The sequence below is a fragment of the Rutilus rutilus genome, assembly GCF_951802725.1.
Source record: "Rutilus rutilus genome assembly, chromosome: 15".
NCBI lineage: Eukaryota > Metazoa > Chordata > Actinopteri > Cypriniformes > Leuciscidae > Rutilus > Rutilus rutilus.
Genome location: NC_140220.1, coordinates 1642428 through 1661887, shown reverse-complemented (window position 1 = coordinate 1661887; position 19460 = coordinate 1642428). Strand labels below are relative to the sequence as shown.

The 19460-nt window shown below is 37.2% G+C and overlaps 2 protein-coding genes across 5 annotated transcripts in view; one reads left to right on the top strand and one right to left on the bottom strand.

The window, feature by feature from the left end:
• Positions 1–784: 784 nt before the first annotated feature.
• On the top strand, positions 785–10750 carry armh4 (armadillo like helical domain containing 4). 2 transcript variants are annotated; one of them, XM_084432212.1, is made up of 8 exons: positions 785–943; positions 2613–3145; positions 5396–5656; positions 6693–6764; positions 6836–6979; positions 7060–7091; positions 9135–9269; positions 10426–10750. In XM_084432212.1, exons 2-8 carry the CDS (start codon positions 2725–2727, stop codon positions 10495–10497), a joined length of 1137 nt encoding a protein of 378 aa, XP_084288338.1. In that variant the 5' UTR covers positions 785–943; positions 2613–2724; the 3' UTR covers positions 10498–10750. The 2 variants fall into 2 exon arrangements, with proteins under 2 accessions (XP_084288338.1, XP_084288339.1); XM_084432213.1 differs by having other exon boundaries at positions 804–943; positions 2648–3145; positions 10426–10639.
• Positions 10751–18707: 7957 nt separating this feature from the next.
• The window catches only part of LOC311304608 (E3 ubiquitin-protein ligase pellino homolog 2), a 17675-nt gene continuing 16922 nt past the window's right edge, over positions 18708–19460 (bottom strand). For all 3 annotated transcript variants that reach the window (XM_084431731.1, XM_084431733.1, XM_084431732.1), the window contains one exon: positions 18708–19460. This exon is cut by the window's right edge and continues 2467 nt beyond it. The gene's annotated coding sequence lies outside the window, so the exon portion shown is untranslated.

Sequence of the window (19460 nt, the reverse complement as noted above, 5' to 3'; positions counted from 1 at the left end):
AAACATGCTACTTTCTGTCAGGACTTTAGTATTTGAAATGAAAAGTTGATTTAAAAAAATAAATAATAATAATAAGAAGTGTAATATGTTGTAAATCTGTTTTGAAATAAGTTGTTTTTCAAATAAAGGTTTTCCAAGTGATGTCAGATTGTGTATGTGTACATGTGTTTTTATTGCACATACCCTGTAACTACATGAAACAAGAGGGTAAGAAGCACCACTTTAATTTACAGCCCGCAATGTCATACTTACCCTGTAACTACATGGAATACTTACAGTCTAAATAATTTGCCTAAATAATTTGTTATTTTCCTGGTTGTTACCCCTTTATTCCCAAAACTTTACATATTATTCCCCTATACTTACACGTACGCACTTTATAGGTACACTGTAATTACAGAAAGTTACACTGTAATTTCGTTTTAATTACGCAGTATTTTCCTGGTTGTTACACCTTTATTCCCAAGACTTTACATATTGTTCCCCTATACTTACACGTAAGTACTTTATAGGTACACTGTAATTACCGAAAGTTACACTGTACTTTCATTTTAATTACGCAGTACTTTCCGGGCTGTAATCTAAAGCGTTACCATAAAAACATAACGGTTCATTATGTAAGGTCTTTATATACCACTGAAAACAGTGTTATGTATATGATATTGCATTTCTGTCAACAGATCCTCCTAAATATTACACTGCACCTTTAAAAAATAACTAGAGCGTTAATTATTGAAGTTTCCCGCGCTGTCAGTGAGCTGGCTTTAGTCGACTGCGCAGATGCAGACGAGATTCAGAGGAAACTTCAGTGTGGCATGAGCTGACGCAGACAGAGAGGAATAACGGCAACGAGCGCTTATAATGCCTCTTAAGAGCGGTAACGGGTGACTGGAACACTGCGCGTGCACTGGACATGAGCCTGATCCGCGTTCACACACAGCAGGTGAGGATCTGCGTCATTACTGTGATGATCTGCCATTGTGTTTGTTTACTTCATATTAAAGTTGTCCAGAAGAGCAGTCGGTGTTCGCATGCTGTAATGCACGTGACGCGGGAGAACCAGAATCTGACCATTGCGCATTCACATATGGAGAGAAATTACGCAGCATATTATAATAGTGCCTGACTCAGACATATGAGGTGTTCAGTGACAGAGACAATGTAATGCATTAATGCATGCAATTACAGTACGCATGTTATAGCATATTATATATACATTAACGCATTTGATTTATGATCAATAAACATAACTGCATGGAAACCTAATGGATGATACAGTAGGACGCATTGTCTCCGTGCTATTTTTAGACACTGGCAGAGAATTGCAGTAGTGTGTGTGTGTGTGTGTGTGTGTGTGTCAAGTTACTGCTGCAGAAAGAGCGAGGAAATGTAGACCAGGACAAAATGGGTGGTTAAACTAGCAGCACAAAACAATAAAATCTTGAATATACATCCAACAATTCTAGAGATTAATATGGTTTTTGTTGTTTATTACAGCCAATGCTGATCATTTTTAAGTGTGATATACCAATATACAGAACAAATGTTTAATAATATTTTCTTCTTTAATACAATAAATAAATAATCGTTGAAACACGTCAGTGAAACATATGCATTATGAATGCATTCAATTTGAATAATTTATTATAGCATAAATGGATGCAATTAAAACTGCACATTAATTATTCGCCTGTTGTTTCCTAGTGAAATGCTGTTTCTTTGTAAATTCTATTCTTCATAAAAGCACCATTATAGACATGGCAGATTCTTTTAGAGTCTTATAAACCAATCAGGTCAACCAGTGGATCTCTGAGCTGCTGTGAGTGAGTGGAGGCGGGGCTCATTTGCATATTCATAGAACCGCGCATACTAAATGAGGCAAGGGTGTCCAGTTACATTCAAGCTATTATAAGGGTTTTTTTTTTTTTTTTATTAGTTTTAAGGGATAAAATTATTGACAACAGGGGGACTTTAAATAATATACCCTTAAAAATGCTTAAAAAGTACCCTTAAATAGTGTCATTATTCAGATCAATGTTGATTCAGATCAGTTCAATAATGTTCAATATCTGATGAAGAAATAGTAAAGCCAATTCAGTCAGTCTGTCTAAAGCCAATGTGTGCCAGACTCATTCTTGTTCTAGTTTAGAAAATGGTAATAAAATATGAGCAGAACTCAGTTGATATTTGACTGGTTTTGTCCGTCCTTCTGTTAGACTGTCTCACACATGAATTATGTTGAATATCTGTCAGCTGTTAAATTTAACTACACAATTAGATAATACCAGTTTAGCTCAACCAATCACCAAGCAATGCTTCATTTTGTTCAGTCTGTGTGTAAAAAGAGCATTAGCAATTAAAGACAACACACTTCAGCAAAACATGATCAGGTCAAAGTGTCTGAATCATTTCTGCTCCCAAATTTTTATAAAAGTAGTCACTGTATGAAGAATATTTGGGTATAATATGTCACAGTTTACTTTATTATATAAATGAACTATAGTGTCCTGCACATACTAGTAAAAAAAAAATATAAAAAATGATATCTGGTGTCTGAATAATGTTTGGTTCGACTGTATACAGTATATGAAAATCTGTCATTTATGTCACAGCACATTGGATTCCTTCACCTTGCTCCTGTTTCTAGGAAGTGTGCTTGAGTGTTTCGGAGCCGTTCACGTTTAACTTCGCCTTCGGACTTCGTGCTCGAGTGACGGATCCGCTATGTTGACTTTGCGAAGTCTCCTGTTGGTCACGGTGTGTCTCTCCATCCGGGAGACGCTCGAGGAGTCGATGGATAAAGGAGGGGGAGATGATAAAGACACTAGGACTCATTCACTCGACTCATCCTGGTTGACCAACAGCTCACAAGATCCCAAGGCAGCTCAAACGTCTGCTCCGGGAGTTACGCACGGGGAATCCGACGGGATTCACGAGGGGTTTGGCGGAGCGACGGCGGACGGGAACGAGCGAACGAGCGACACAACGGACTCTCTCCCGTGTTCTCAGACGACGTGTTCTCCGAGAACCGACACACTTCAGACTCCTTCGGACTCTCTGACCGGCGTTCCCAGCGGAGACTCGTCTGGGCCGAAACTGCTGGACGCGGCCGATACCTGGACGGAACCGGTTCATCTGCGGGCAGGTCAGTGATCGACACGCATTTTAACCAAGCGGAAACCTTCCGATGTTTACTTCATCGGGATGGTACGAAACTTGGTAAAGGTTTTGGCACTTGCTGTGTGAAAAATCATGTACATGATTCAAACAGGTTTAATGGTCCTGAAAAAAAAACCCGTCACACTTGTGCTCCTCGCGGTCTAAAATGAGCGCATTGGAAATGAATGGAGACGAATGTCCTCTAGTGGAAGCGTTTGGTACTGCAGCCGAACACACTCTCACTGAAAGATCATTTTTTGAGATATCAACCTCAAATTTGGAACTCAACTTGTTTAGATTTATGGCTTTGATTTTCTCCCAGTTTTAGAGTAAAAAGTGATTTTGAAAATATATATTTAATTTAGAAATTGAAATTTTTACACATAAAATTCTGTACCTTTTTTAAGTTAACTTTTAAAAACTTTTTTCACTTCAGCAATAATCTGCCAAGTGTCATCTTTGAAAAAAGATCAAACTTCAGTCTGTCGCTCTAAAGCATTCAAGATTTACCACAGTTTAAGTTGGAAATGTAATTTTCAGGTCTATGCTCAAAAAGTGAATAAGTGGATTATAAATACAGCGTAAATATAATTTAGTACCATAAATCCCCTAAAAATACAAAATATTAAATAAAAAACATAATCGATCTAAAATATAGTACATTCATTTCATTGAAATAAAATAATTAATTTCGTTAATTTTTGACCAACACGCGAAGAGCACCAGATTCATGGACTGGCCACTAGAGGCCGGCTGCAGAAGAGACTCAGTCCCATAGACCTCCATGTTAAAATGCCCAACTTTACAGCAGAATAAAACATGTTTACAGTCTGGTGCTAAAAGTGGTTTTGGTCTATATAGCTAATTTTGCCCTTCATGACGACTGTGAGGGGGGTGAACATTTTTATAACTCATCCATTTAAATTATATTAAGCCTTAACCCTTAATCGCTGTTAAAAAAGGATAACACTTAAGATGTTTGGGGTGTTCCATGTTGGAGCTTGTTCCATGTTGCATATGTGACATTTTTCAGATTTATGCCAGTTTAGTTGATTTTATTTGACAATTTCTATAAAAATGCTCTCTGTTGCAGTGACATACGTGTGTGTTTGTGTGTGTGTGTATGAGTTAGAAAGTTCGTTCCACTTTGGGTTTATGCTCTAGGACCAGACCTTTATTTAAATGTAAATTTTTTTAGATTTATGCCAGTTTTGTTTATTTTATTTGCCAATTTCTGTAAAAATGCTCTCTGTTGCAGTCACATACATGTGTGTGTTTGTGTGTGTGTGTGTGTGTGAGTGTGTGTGTGTATGAGATAGAAAGTTCGTTCTACTTTTTATTTATGCTCTAGGACCAGACCTTGGTTTATTTGTAAAAATTTTCAGATTTATAATGGATTTACTTTTATTTTTTTGACAAACAAAATTTTAAAAAGTCATTTTTTTCATTTTCCCATTCATTTTCAATGTGGGGTCATTTTGACCCCAAACAGCTTAAATGGTACTTTTTTTTTTACACACCTTTAGAACAACCAAATCAAGCCCAGTTTTTTTGTGCATGTTTAGATAGATTATTTAGGAAAAGTCACAGAGTTTCATGCCCCTGAGATGAAGGTAACACTTTTAAAAAATGAAGGAAAAGTCCATTGGGGTCGTTTTGACCCCAAACAGCGATTAAGGGTTAAAGTTGTGCATAATTAAGGGCGTGGCCACTTGAGTGACAGGTGGATTGCCGCTGATGTCACTACTAGCGTTTGTCTGCTGTCTGTTAGCATCACGTCGCCTCAGCTAATCCGCCTTGCTGCACATTTACGTTTATCCGGGAGTGACGCTGCCAAGATGGCGACGGCCGGCTCCGCCCACTTTGAGCTTCGAAAACGCTCTTCAGAAACACTACAGCTGACGTCACGCACACTATGAACATTTTAACGTTAAACGACCCAAAGGAACAGTGTATCTGTCCATGAAGTATTTTCGTCAAAGAACAGAGCCAATAGTTGTAGAGAAGTACGAGTATAGAGTTCTGGTTCTGGGCTGAAAACATTTGCATTAGTAGAGGTTCTGAGTACAGCGGCACTCTGAACCCCAGCGGACGCCGACGGCAGCCTAATTACGTTCTATTTTGAGTTGTACTGGAGGAAAGTGGAGCTTACTGCTAAAAGAGGCGTCTGCACGTTCATTATTAATGTTAACAGCTCTGTGTTTGATGTTCTTGGCTTTGCATTTCCCTTTTCCAGAAGAAGTGAGCGTGCTGGAGCTGGGCACCGATGCCACCATGCCATCCGAAGACCTGCCTCTGATCTTCGAGGACGTCGCATCGCCATCCGTAGTGTCCGTCACCGTGGCGCCGGCTGCCGTGACGATGGGAGACACGGAGCGAATGGTGTCCATGGATACGGTGCACACTTCCTCTGATGTCCTTCTCTCAGGAACGCTGGACTGGCAGACGTCTGGAGCGAGAGCCTCCGTCACAGAACCTGATGCGTCACTGGAGCGAAGTGAGAATGCTTCCAAATCATATAATAATAATAATAATAATAACTAGATGAGTAAAGGTTGATGACAAACTTTAATAAAAAAGAGCCAGGTCTGAAAGTTTAAAATAACTTTGAAGAGCTTGAAGGTTTGAAGTTTTTACTCAGACAGTTCAAATTTTTACTAGCATGTTTTAGCATGCTGCTAGCATGATTTAACAGATTGCTAACATGTTTTATTATATTTTTAGCATGTTGCTAACATGATTTTACATGTGGTTATCATGATTAGCATGTTGCTAGCATTATTTAACACATTGCTAACATGATTTTTTAACACTTTTTTAAGATGTTGCTAACATGATTTATCATGTTGTTAACATGATTTAACACATTGCTAACATGATTTAACAGATTGTTAGCATGTTTTAACATGTTGCTAACATGATTTAGCACACTGCTTTCATGAATTAACATGTTGCTAACATGATTTAACACTGCTAGTATTTTTAAGCATGTTGCTAACATGATTTTACACAGTGCTTTCATGAATTAACATGTTTCTAACGTTTTAACACATTAATAGCATGACTAAGCATGTTGCTAGCATGACTTAGCATGTTGCTAGCATGAATTAACATGTTGCTACATGATTTAGCACACTGCTTGTAGGAATTAACACTTTAACAGGAAATTCAACTTTGCTGGCATTAATTAACATGTAGCTAGCATGATTTAGCTTGTTGTTAGCATGTCCTAAGCTAGTTTTTGTGCTAGGCTTTTCCAGTGATAGATACGTAGTGGATGTATCTTAAATAGTACTAATAGAGTTATTGAATTTAAGTTTTGACGCCCTCAATGTAAGTCTATAGCATTTTTAATCGTCATTTTTAGGAAAACCATAAGTCGGATCGGTTAGAAAAGATATAGAACAGTCTGAAGGTCAAGCCAACATAATTAAATAAAAACTAAACATTAGATTAGAAACACCTTAACATCATATCAGCTTCTACAAGATGAACGAATGTATTTTTGTAAAGCATTCTGATTGGTCCTGCAGACGATGACATCACACAGAGCTCAGTTACCCATCAGACTCTGGCGGTCGTTCACGAAGATCTGGAATCTAAAGGTTGGTGCGTGTGCGTTTAAAGCGCTAGTTTCTGACACGCCGCAAGCTGAACCGACGTCTCTGTCTTACAGATGAGCCTGATGAAGACGAGGAGGAGGAGTCTGAGGAGGAGAGTGAAGAGGACCTGATGGAGAGCACCCTGGCTCCACACACACGGCCGCCCTACAGCCTGATCCCCCCTCCCCCCGTCTGGGTGCAGCGGAACCAGGGCCTCGGTGAGAACACACACACAGCCATGCTAGCGTGAGTCTCGTCAGAAGCTTCACTACTAACGTTCTGTGTTTGCTGTGTGCAGTGCGGAGCTGGGTGGAGCTGATCCGAGAGAAGGTGCGCATATTCACGCTAGTTCATGTTTCTGAAAGAGCCCATTCTACTCACCTTGATCGAAAATACAGTTAAAACTGTGAAATATTATTACAATTTAAAATAGCTGTTTCTATATGAATTTATAGTAAAGTGTAATTTCCTGTTAATTCACGTTAACAGCGTGCTAAAAGATGCTAGCTACATGCTAATTCTCGTTAGCAATTTGTTAAAACATGTTAGCAATGTGGTAATTCATGTTAGCAGCGTTCAAACATGCTAGCTACATGTTAATTCATGTTGGCAACGTGTTAAAACGTTAACAAGATGCTAGCTACATGCTAATTCTCGTTAGCAATTTGTTAAAACATGTTAGCAATGTGGTAATTCATGTTAGCAGCGTTCAAACATGCTAGCTACATGTTAATTCATGTTGGCAACGTGTTAAAACGTTAACAACATGCAAATTAATTCTAATTTATGTTAACAGTGTGCTAAAACATGTAACCAAAATGCTAATCCATGTTAACAATGTGTTAAAACATATCAACATCCTAATTCAAGCTAGCAATGTTTTAAAACATGCTAACAACATGCTAATTCATGTTAGCAGTGTGTTAAAACATGATAGCTACATGCTGATTCATACTAGCAACATGTTAAAAAATGTTAACAATATGCTAATTCATTCTGAGTAATGTTAACATTGCTAAAACATGCTAGCAACATGCTAATTCATGCTGGAAACATACTAGTTCATGCTAGCAATGTGTTAAAGCATTCCAGCTAAATGTTAATTCATGTTATCAATGTTTTAACAATTTGCAATGTTAACAACATGCTAATTCATACTAACAATGTGTTAAAACATGCCAACAATATGTTAGCAATATGCTAATTCAATATGATTCATGTTAACAACATGTTAACAAACATGCTTATTCATGCTAGAAACATACTAATTCATGCTAGCAAAGTGTTAAAAATGTTTATTCATGTTAGAAACATTTTAAAACATGCTGGCAATGTGCTATTCATGTTAGCAACAAGATAATTCATGTAAGCAATGTGCTAAAACATGGTAGCAACATGTTTATTAATGCAAGCAATGTACTAAACATGTCAACAATGTTATTTCATTCTAATTCATGCTAACAACTTGGTAACAATATTAAGTAATTGTAATTAATGCTAGCAATGTGTTAAAACATGCTAGCAACATGGTAAAACATAACAATGTTAAGTAATTGTAATTCATGCTAGCAATGTGTTTAAACATGTTTGCAACATGCTAATTTATGCTAGTAAAATGTTAACACATGTTAGCAATATGCTAATTCATGCACGCAACATGCTAAAACATGTTAATTCATGTTAGCAAAAGGTAAAAACATGCTATAAACATGTTAATTCATGCTAGTGACATACTAAAATGTGTTCATTTATGTTGACAATGTATTAAAACATGTTAGCAACATGCTAATTCATACTAACAATGTGTTTAAAAATGCTAACAATATGTAAGTAATATGCTTATTAATTATGATTCATGTTAACAACAAGCTAATTTTAATGCTAGTAACATACTAATTCATACTAGCAACATTTTAAAACATGCTGGCAATGTGCTAATTCATGGAAGCAACAAGATAATTCATGTTAACAATGTGCTACATTGTGTTAACATGGTAGCAACATTCCAATGCATACATGCAATGTGCTAAAACTTGTTAATTCATGTTAGCAGTATGTTAAAACATGCTATAAACATGTTAATTCAAGCTAGTAAAATGCTAAAACATGTTAATGTTAACAATATGTTAAAACATGTTAACAATATGTTAATTCATTCTAATTTGTGCTTGCAATGTGTTAAAACATGTTAGCAAAATATTAAAACATGTTCATTTATACTAGCAATGTGTTAATTACAGCTAAAAACATGCTAATTCATGTAAGCAATGTGCTACAACATTTTAACAAACATTTTAACATTCACAATTCACAATTAACAACATTAACAATCAACATTTTAACATTAAAACATGTTGATTATCCCCCCGGTAGGCTGGTTACGTGTCGGGGATGTTGGCGCCTGTTGGCATCGGGATAGCTGGTGCTCTTCTGCTGGTCGGTGCTCTTTACAGCATCAGACTGATCCATCGCAAGAGGAGAGACAGCTTCAAACACCAGAGGAGGAAGGTACGCGGCAAAACACTGGCGAGAGTCAAGCATAACATCAAATCATGACGTCTCAATGTTACATAATTTACACACCAATTCTATCATTTGAGCCCTTTGAAAGCTTCAGCAGATTAGCTTGAGTAGTGGTGGTTTTAATCTTGTGACTTTGCTACACATGCTAGCAGTGAATAGCTAAATGCTAATTGCAATTATCTTAGGGTTAAAACATGATAAAAACAAGTCAAAATGTGCTAGCACTGTTGTTAGCTATCATCGTGCTAGCAACAGGCTAATTGTGTTAGCATCTTTATAAAACCATGCTACCAACATGCTAATCATGTTAGCATTTTGTTAAAAACATGTTAGCAAAATCCTCTTCATGTTAGCGTAATGCTAACAAAATACTAATTTTGTTAACAACTTGTTAAAAACATGTTAACATCATGTTAACAACATGCTAATTGTGTTAGCATATTGTTAAAAAACATGCTAGCAAAATGCTAATCATGTTAGCATTTAGCTAAAAACATGCTAACAAAATGCTATTAATGTTATCTTGTTAAAAAAATGCTTGCAGCATGCTAATCATGTTAGAATCTAGTTAAAACATGCTATCAACATGCTCATAATGTTAGCATTTTTTTAAAACATGCTAGCAACATGCTTATCGTGTTAGAATTTTGCTAAGCGCATGCTAACAGTGCAGGGGGTAGTGTAGTTGCACATGGCGAACACCACTCACATTTTCTTCAGGAACTGTAAGAGACAGCTTTAAACACCAGAGGAAGGTACGGGCCACTCCATTTCTGAACAGAGCCGAAACACTGGCAAGAGTGAATGAAGTCTCAATGTTGCATAATGTACAAACCAAATAAGCAGATTAGCTTGAGTAGTGATGGTTTTAATCTTGTGACTTTGCTACACATGCTAGCATTGAATAGCTATATGCTAATTGCAATTAGCTTAGGGTTAAAACATGATAAAAACAAGTCAAAATGTGCTAGCATCATGCTAGCAACATGGTAATCATGTTAGCATAATGCTGGCAAAATGCGAATTGTGTTAACATCTTGTTAAAAACATGCTAGCAACATGGTAATTGTGTTATCAATCTATCATTTGAGTACTGATGGTTTTAATCTTGTGACTTTTCTTCAATGTTCGTCCTTTTCAGCCGCCCAGAGAAGTGCGTAGCGGCCCGGACAACGCCATGCTACTAGCCGACAGTTCAGAGGACGAGTTCTGACCCGCTGGAAGCATCTGTGCTTCAGTCCTGATGCAAACAGCAGCAATTCACACAAGTTTCTTCAATAGCATCGACACTCTTTTGAGAAGCCGTATGTAAGATGAACATTTGAACTAATCAGTATTTAATGAATAGTTTAAAATCCCTGTCAATGTTTTAAAGGATTAGTTCAGAATTAAAATGTCCTGATAATTTACTCTCCCCCACGTCATCCAAGATGTTCATGTCTTTCTTCAGTCGAAAAGATATTAAGGTTTTTGGGGAAAACATTCCAGGATGTTTCTCCATATAGTGACTTCAATGGGGTCCAACGGGTCGAAGGTCCAGATGTGAGTTTCAGTGCAACTTCAAAGTCTCGACACGATCCAGCCGAGGAATAAGAGTCTCATCTAGACACACCAGCGAACATTTTATAAAAATGCTAACAATGTTATTTCATTCTAATTCATGCTATCAGCGTGGTAAAACATGATAATGTTGAGCAATTGTAATTCATGCTAGCAATGTGCTAAAACATGCTAGCAACATGCTAATTCATACAAGCAACGTGCTAAAACACGTTAATTCATGTCAACAATGTGTTAAAACATGCTAGCAACATGCTAATTCATACAAGCAACGTGCTAAAACATGTTAATTCATGTCAACAATGTGTTAAAACATGTTAACAACATGTTAGAAAAATGCTAATTCATGTTAGCAACTTGCTACAACATGCTAATTAATTTAAAGCTTTGATCACAGGAATTAATTACACTTAACTATTGTGATGATTTCAGTGTGTGGAAGGAAGAGGACGGGGTCAGACTCTTGTGTTTTATTAAAGTGTTTCAAAGAAATACTTCAATCCGTTGGTTGGACCCCATTGAAGTCACTATATGGAGAAAAATCCTGGAATGTTTTCCTCAAAAACCTTCATTTCTTTACGACTGAAGAAAGAAAGACATGAACATCTTGGATGAGTAAATTATCAGGAGATTTTAATTCTAAAGTGAACTACTACTTTAAGAAAAGCCACTCGGATGAACCGTCACTATCAATCATTCAAAACAGTTTCATGTTTACCGTATGTGTTAAAGGAACACGCCGGCTTTTTTAGCTTATTCCCCGTATCCCCCAGAGTTAGATAAGTCCACACACACCCTTCTCATCTCCATGCGTGCCGTAACTCTGTCTGACGCACCCACCGCTAGCCTAGCTTAGCACAAAGACTGGAGGTAAATGGCTCCAGCTAGCGTACTGCTCCCAATAAGTGACTAAATAACACCAACATTTTCCTATTTACATGTTATGATTTTTATAGTCACAGCGTGTATGAATAACAAGGTCACATGAGTCACAGCCATCTTCTAACCGTATACATACTGAGAACTATATTCTCAGAAGGCGAAGCACTGCTACTTCTGCGGAGTGATTTACTCCAACTCTGAGCGAACTCTCTGCTCCTCACCACGGGGCGTCTCAGGCGCTGCGAGCAAATCACTCCACCCAAGTTATTTAGTCACTTATTGGGAGCAGTATGCTAGCTGGAGCTGTTTACCTCCAGTCTTTGTGCTAAGCTAGGCTAGCGGTGGGTGCGTCAGACAGAGTTACGGCACGCACAGAGATGAGAAGGGTATGTGTGGACTTATCTAACTCTGAGGGATACGGGGAATAAGCTAAAGTCCCAAAAAGTCGGCGTGTTCCTTTAATTGAAAGACACATCTGCTGTAAGACGCCGTCATTAGTTCAGAAACGTGTGGAAATCATATCAGATATTATTGAACTCCTTGAATCATCAGAATCATGAATAAAACAGTGTTGTGATATAATAGTGCATTCATTCAAACTCAAGATTTCTGCAAGCTGTATCTATGAACTAAAATACATCACCAGGCATATTATAGTTTCATTTAGAAAATATTAAATGATTGCATATTAAAATGTTATCAAAATGAATAAATGTGTGTCGGGTGAAAGATCTGCTCATGTTTAAACTTACGCTCATGTGCTTCAGTTCTTATTGAAATCAGCATTTAAAACATTATAACACTTCTATATTTTTTATGAATGTAAAATGGACCTCAAGTATTTCTTTTAAATGGTGTTATTGGTTATTTCTAACTTATATTCGCATTACATCATGACATGAAATCTGTACAGATAGTTGTTTTCACTGTAAATATGATCGTTATGATGCCAAATGTTGTTTTAATGACAATCAGATCTGTATGAAGTCATGTACAATCTTTCAGCTCATGAATCATAAGTTCACTGCAGGCTTGTTATGCTATTTCTTAATTGCTTCTTAAAAATATTTTTTGTCAGAGTTGTGAAATCTCTTTACAGTAAACGGGTGTTCGGTGTCTTAGAGATGTACATGGAGCCGTGAAGAATTAATCACTGTAAATATGACAAAAATAAAGTATTAAATCATTTACGTTTGGAGTCGATTATTTTACATACGATACATAACATAGATACACACACACACACACACACACACACACACACACACACACACTGACACACACACTCTCTCTCTCACACACACACACACACACACACACACGTAGAGAGAAAATAGGAGTCGGACAGATTAAAAGGATAAAGACACAATCACAACTCCTGACGATCTGATCACTCCAGTCTCTATCTCACACACACACACACACACACACACACACACACACACACACACACACACACACTCTCTATCTCACACACACACACACTCTCTCTATCTCTCTCTCTATCACACACTCTCACACTCTCTTAATACTCTCTCTCTCACACACACACACACACTCTCACACACACACTCTCTCTCACACACACACTCTATCTCTCTCTCTATCACACACTCTCGAACACTCTAACACACACGTAGAGAGAAAAAAGGAGTCGGACAGATTAAAAGGATAAAGACACAATCACGACTCCTAACGATCTGATCACTCCAGTCTCTATCTCTCTCTATCACACACTCTCTCTCTATCTCTATCACACACTCACACTCTCTCACACACACAATCTCTCTCTCGCTCTATCACACACTCACTCTCTCACACACACACTCTCTCACACTCACACACACACTCCCTCTCTATCACACACTCACTCTCACACACACACTCTCACTCTATCACAAACTCACTCTCACACACTCACACACACACACACACACACACACACTCTCACTCTATCACACACACTCTCTCACACACTCACTCACACACACACACTCTCACTCTCTCACACACTCTCTCTCTCACACACACTCACTCACTCACTCACAGTCTCTCGATCTCACACACACACACACACACACACACACACACACACACACACACACACACAATCTCTCTCTATCACAAACTCACTCTCACACGCACACTCTCACTCTCTCTATCACACACTCACACCACACACACTAACTCTCACACACACACTCACACAGTCTTTGTCTAGTTCTGTGTCTTGATTTTTTATTTATTTTTATTCTATTGTCACAAAACTTTTGTCTTTTCTCTATTGAAGTCGTGCCGCTGAAATCTCCCACAGTCCCGTGACTGTCCACAATATCTGGAATATGCAGATATAATGTAGCAGCATAAATTCATAAACACTGGAAAACAATGCAGTACATTCATGAAAAGTGTGAAGTGTTTCTACATCAGACAGCTAGAAAACATGATCTCAGTGATAAAATCAGCAGATCTTCATAGAAAACATCACAGGAAAACCAAACAATTAATTCTGCAATGCATATGAATCAGATGTATGAGATCAGTGAATGTAATAGTGAAACCTGATGGGCACATGGCAGTTAAATATTACTGCAAGATCTGGTGATTTTGCATGTTTACATTTTCTACTATTATTAATGTTACTATGAACTGAAAATAATTTATATATAAGACTCATTTAAATGACACAGAAGTTTCTCTTAATTATCTTTTAATAATGTGGCCTTCTATCAGTTTGGTTTAGTGTTTCTGTGAACGTTTTGATACTCTTTGCATGAAGTAAAATGCTTCATAAAGCTCGTCTTCGGATGTTTATTTGAGGTGTTTGTGTGTAAATATTCCACTTCATCCAGCGCTTTTTGTTCTACGTGTTCTACAGCATCGCGTTATTGTTTTACAGCGTGATAAAGAAAAAAAAATGATTCAGTGAGCGAGTGAGTGAACTATCCAAATGATTCAGACTGAATCGCGAACCGAGTATTCACACACTTTCCCGTCAGCTGAACTCTTTGATCTAAAACATTTACTTGAAGGTCTCCTGAGATTTTTTATATTATTTTAAAATGGTTCATTTATTATTAATTTTACGGTTTAAATTATTAAAATAGCTTATTAGCTTTTTCACCAGTTTGGAAAAACCTGCGTGAACTCATTTTTGACCAATACAAAAGAACCGACTCAGTGATTCATACAAACCGGGCATCGACAGTTGCGATTTTCTGGCAAGAGAAAATACGCCCGTCACTCGACATTATTGCTAAAATATTGTGTGTGTAAATAATTTCCAGCTAGAAAATGACAAAAATATCTATTGCAAGTCAAGAATTAATCAGTTAAGTGTAATAAAAAACTATTTTTGCCATATTTATATGTGGTACTATGAATATGCAAATTCACCCCGCCTCCACTCACTCACTCAGCTCAGAGATCCACTGGTTGACGATCACACGTTGATCTGATTGGTTACAAGGTAGTTTGTGACGTCAGAAACACCAGCGATTTCAAAGCGTGTTTTTGAGACTGTCTTTGGTTCACTGCAGTTTTAAGGAGGAAATACTCAGCAATGGTGTCGACTTATGAATTTACACATGGTTTGTCTTAAAGCAGATTAAAAACACCACATAGACACATAAACAACATTAAAAGCTGGATTTTCACCACAGGGAGACTTTAACTAGGATAATTCATAAAAGTCTAACTTTTGAGGCCCTGGGAGAGTTAAAAGTGCTCACCTGTGTTGTGAGGCGAGTCTGAATCCAACGGTCGATTAGAAGAGCGACAGCGGCCTCTACTGGTCGACACGTGCAATCTCACCTTCATTATCCAGACTTGCTGATTGTTTATTAGTGTGAACACCATATCACAGCAGAAATATGACTGAAATGTCTGTCATAACACAAACCTATAGAGCTCTGGAGCATCACAATACAAAAATCTAAATATTTTTAAGGTAGTCTTCAATGCATGTCATTTTGGGGCCCACAGCCATTACATATTTAAAACTGTAATATTCTATAGTAAACCTAAACTAATCTTGACAAACTATATATCATTTGAAAGTGTACAATCTCTAGTTTTAATATTTGGTGACGGACTTTCAAAATAAAGATAACAACCTCAAATTTGGAACGCTACTTGTTCAGATTTATGGCTTTGATTTTTTTTTATATACTTTATATACATATAATATATTTTTTTGTATTGATTTACATTTTTAATATATATATATTATATAAATATTATACTCTTACATTTGACATTTTCATAAAAAAATTTCCCTTTCATTTTCATAATTTATTTCACTTTTACAATAATCTGCCAAGTGTCTTCTTTAAAACAAGACCAGCCTTTGGTCAAAGCATTGGAATTACAACCATTTAAGTTTGGATAGTGCATTTATAAGTCAATGCAGGAAAAAAAAGGGGGTGGCAGTTAACAGGTTAAATTGCTTCAATCTAGAAATGCACATTTATAAGTGAAACTAATATAAATGTAAAGGAATTAAACATAAAAAGCCTGTATGCATTTTGAAAAGATCACTTTTATTCACGTGATGATGATGATTTGTGATTGTCAGTGCACCTTGGGTTTAAGCATCAGTTTGGTACGTACAAGTTTAAGTGCATTGTGGCAGTGTAAAAGGTCAAAGGTCAGGATTCGTGTCTGAGATAGAGCTTTTATTCAGTGGGTCAAACACAAGGTGCAGTATCTTCACATCTCACTCGAAAGCAATAAAACAGACAACACTCAAAAGCACTGCTGATCAATCACGAGCTCTTCAGGAACGCCGTACAAAAAGGAACGAACACGAGCGATCCTGTCTGTCGTTTCTCACACTGAACTGAACAAACACTGGAAATGTCATTCCCGTCGACCTCTGAGACGGAAAACCCGATGCAGGCACACGATCGACAGTCCTAACCCTGCTAACCAACATTTGTAAACTTGGACTAGTGTAAACCTGAGCTGGATGTGAGTGGAAGGTCGTTCGGAAGACGTGGAAACGCAGGTGATTTACAGCTACGAGATCAGCAGAGATGTCTAATAACAGAGACTCGTTTCTCAGTCTCAGGGGAGAAACATGTCCAGATTACAGACACAGTTCAGAGAAAATGTGATGTCCATCCAAACCCGTATCATCCTTCCCTCGGGTCATTTTGACCCGAAACTCTTTTTTTATTGAGTGTTCACCAGAGGGATCCAAGACCCCAGGACTTTTGTCGCACTTGAACCACGAATACACACACACACACACACACACACACACACACACAAACAAAAGTTTTAAAAAGTAACAAATCCTTCCCTCGCGAGTCAATTTGACCTCTTTAGGAATGCTTCAGTACACATAGAAAACCCTAAAAATTATCAAAATTCAAACATAAAATTATATAAATGTTTACATGTGTTTCTTAATGCATACTGAAGAAAACTGACTTTAGGACCCAGCGGAACAGCTCATTTGCTCCATATAGAGCTATAAGGCCATCTAGACTCATGAAATATCATAATATATTAGTTATTTTCCACAAGAGGTCAAAGACACTCAATGTAAGATATTTAGAGCTGAGTTAAAAGGATTATGCATGAAATTGTGAGTTATTTTGAATTTAAGTTGAAAGAATGAGAGGAATGTGATTAAATTACTATTTATTTATTATTTATAGATCAAATCTAGTCATTTAAAAGGTAAAAAAAGAAATTGCATTCAAAAAATATTATCAAAATTACATAAAATAAGCTTTCTGGACCAAAAAAAAAAAAAAGTATAATTTTAGGTCTTCGGGTCATTATAACCCGCGAGGGAAAGATGTGTTAGAAAGTGTGAGAGAAGGATGAAGGTTAAATCATCTTGACGAAGCTCTTTTCTGCGCGTGACATTGAGAATCAGCAGCATTTTAGTGTTCAGGATGTTAAAAATGCAGCATTTTTAATATTAACATGAATAAGTGCATAAAGCATCATATATAACTTTTATTGTGCATATGGATTTTTTTTATTTTTTAAAAGAGCTGCATCAAGAAGATGCGTTTCTTCAAAACGTGTCCTTTTATTTTTTGTTCCACTGAAAAACGAAGTGCATACAGGTTCAGATTGAGCAAACGACTATTGCATTAATATGCAGCGATTCTAGTGTCCTAGAAATAAACCTGATTCATGCTTAACCATCTCATAATATCAAGGGAACTCTATTTAGGGCAATTCTATGGAAGCTCGTTCCCGCCACAGAATGAAAAATAACAAAGGTAATTCCGACTTTTTTTCTCACAATTGCGTGATATAAAGTCATAATTGCGAGGAAAAAGTCATAATGGCGACTTTATATCTCGCAAGACTAAGAAATAAAGTCCGAATTGCGAGATGTAAACTCGCAATTGCGAGGTAAAAAGTCGCAATTATCTTTTAAAATGTTTATTCGTGGTGGAAACGAGCTTCCAGAGAATTCTGCTTTCTCGGCAGGGTTAAAAACACTAAATCGGTCGTAAACTGAGGTCTGTTCTATAGTTTGTGAGGTAAAGTAGAGCAGTTTAATCTCTAAACCCTGCAGTATGAAGCTTTATCGAGTGCTTAGCTTATAATGCTCAGATGCACAGTGTGTGCAGGCATGTGTGTGACGACTGTTGGGAACACTTTATAAAAATAACTTTCATCAATAACATTTTACACATTAAATGTCATGCGTCTGGTGTGTCCTGCTTTGCTGAGGTGTTATCGTCCACTTGACACACTCTAATAACTCATATAAAAATGCAGTAACTAATTTTAAAACATGTATAGCTTGAATGCAATGCAAGTCGCTTTGGATCAAATTTAGACATTCTCAAAGACTACATTTGTCAAGATTTATGTTGATTTGAAGTGTCAGTTTTTGCATTAATTTTACTAGTCAAACCTGAACACAAAGACATTTTGTTACACACAATATCAAAATTCAACAAAAACGTAACAGAAAATAAAGGAATGCTTTATCCGAGATTAATCTTCTTGATTTCAGCCTCTTATTTCAGTCTTCTGGCTCGATTTTGGCCTTAGTTACAGCCACACTAGTTCATTTGTGTGTGTGTGTATAATAGTGTGTGTGTGTGTGTGTGTGTGTGTGTGTGTGTGTGTGTGTGTGTGTGTGTGTGTGTGTGTGTGTGTGTGTGTGTGTGTGTTTGAGAGTCTGTATGTGTGATTGAGTGTGTAAGTGCGTATGTGTGTGTGTGTGTATAATAGTGTATGAGAGTGTGTGTGTGTTTGAGAGTCTGTATGTGTGATTGAGTGTGTAAGTGCGTATGTGAGTGTGTGTGTATGTGTATAATAGTGTATGAGAGTATGTGTGTGTGTGTGTGTTTGAGAGTCTGTATGTGTGATTGCGTGTGTAAGTGCGTATGTGAATACGTGTATATGTGTGTGTGTGTGTGTATGTGTATAATAGTGTATGAGAGTGTGTGTGTGTTTGAGAGTCTGTATGTGTGATTGCGTGTGTAAGTGTGTATGTGAGTGTGTGTGTGAGTATGTGTGTGAGAGTATGTGTATAATAGTGTGTATGAGAGTGTGTGTGTGTGTGTGTGTGTGTGTGTTTGAGAGCCTGTATGTGTGATTGCGTGTGTAAGTGTGTATGTGAGTGTGTGTGTGAGTATGTGTGTGAGAGTATGTGTATAATAGCGTGTATGAGTGTGTGTGTGTGTGTGTGTGTGTGTGTGTGTGTGTGTGTGTTTGAGAGCCTGTATGTGTGATTGCGTGTGTAGGTGC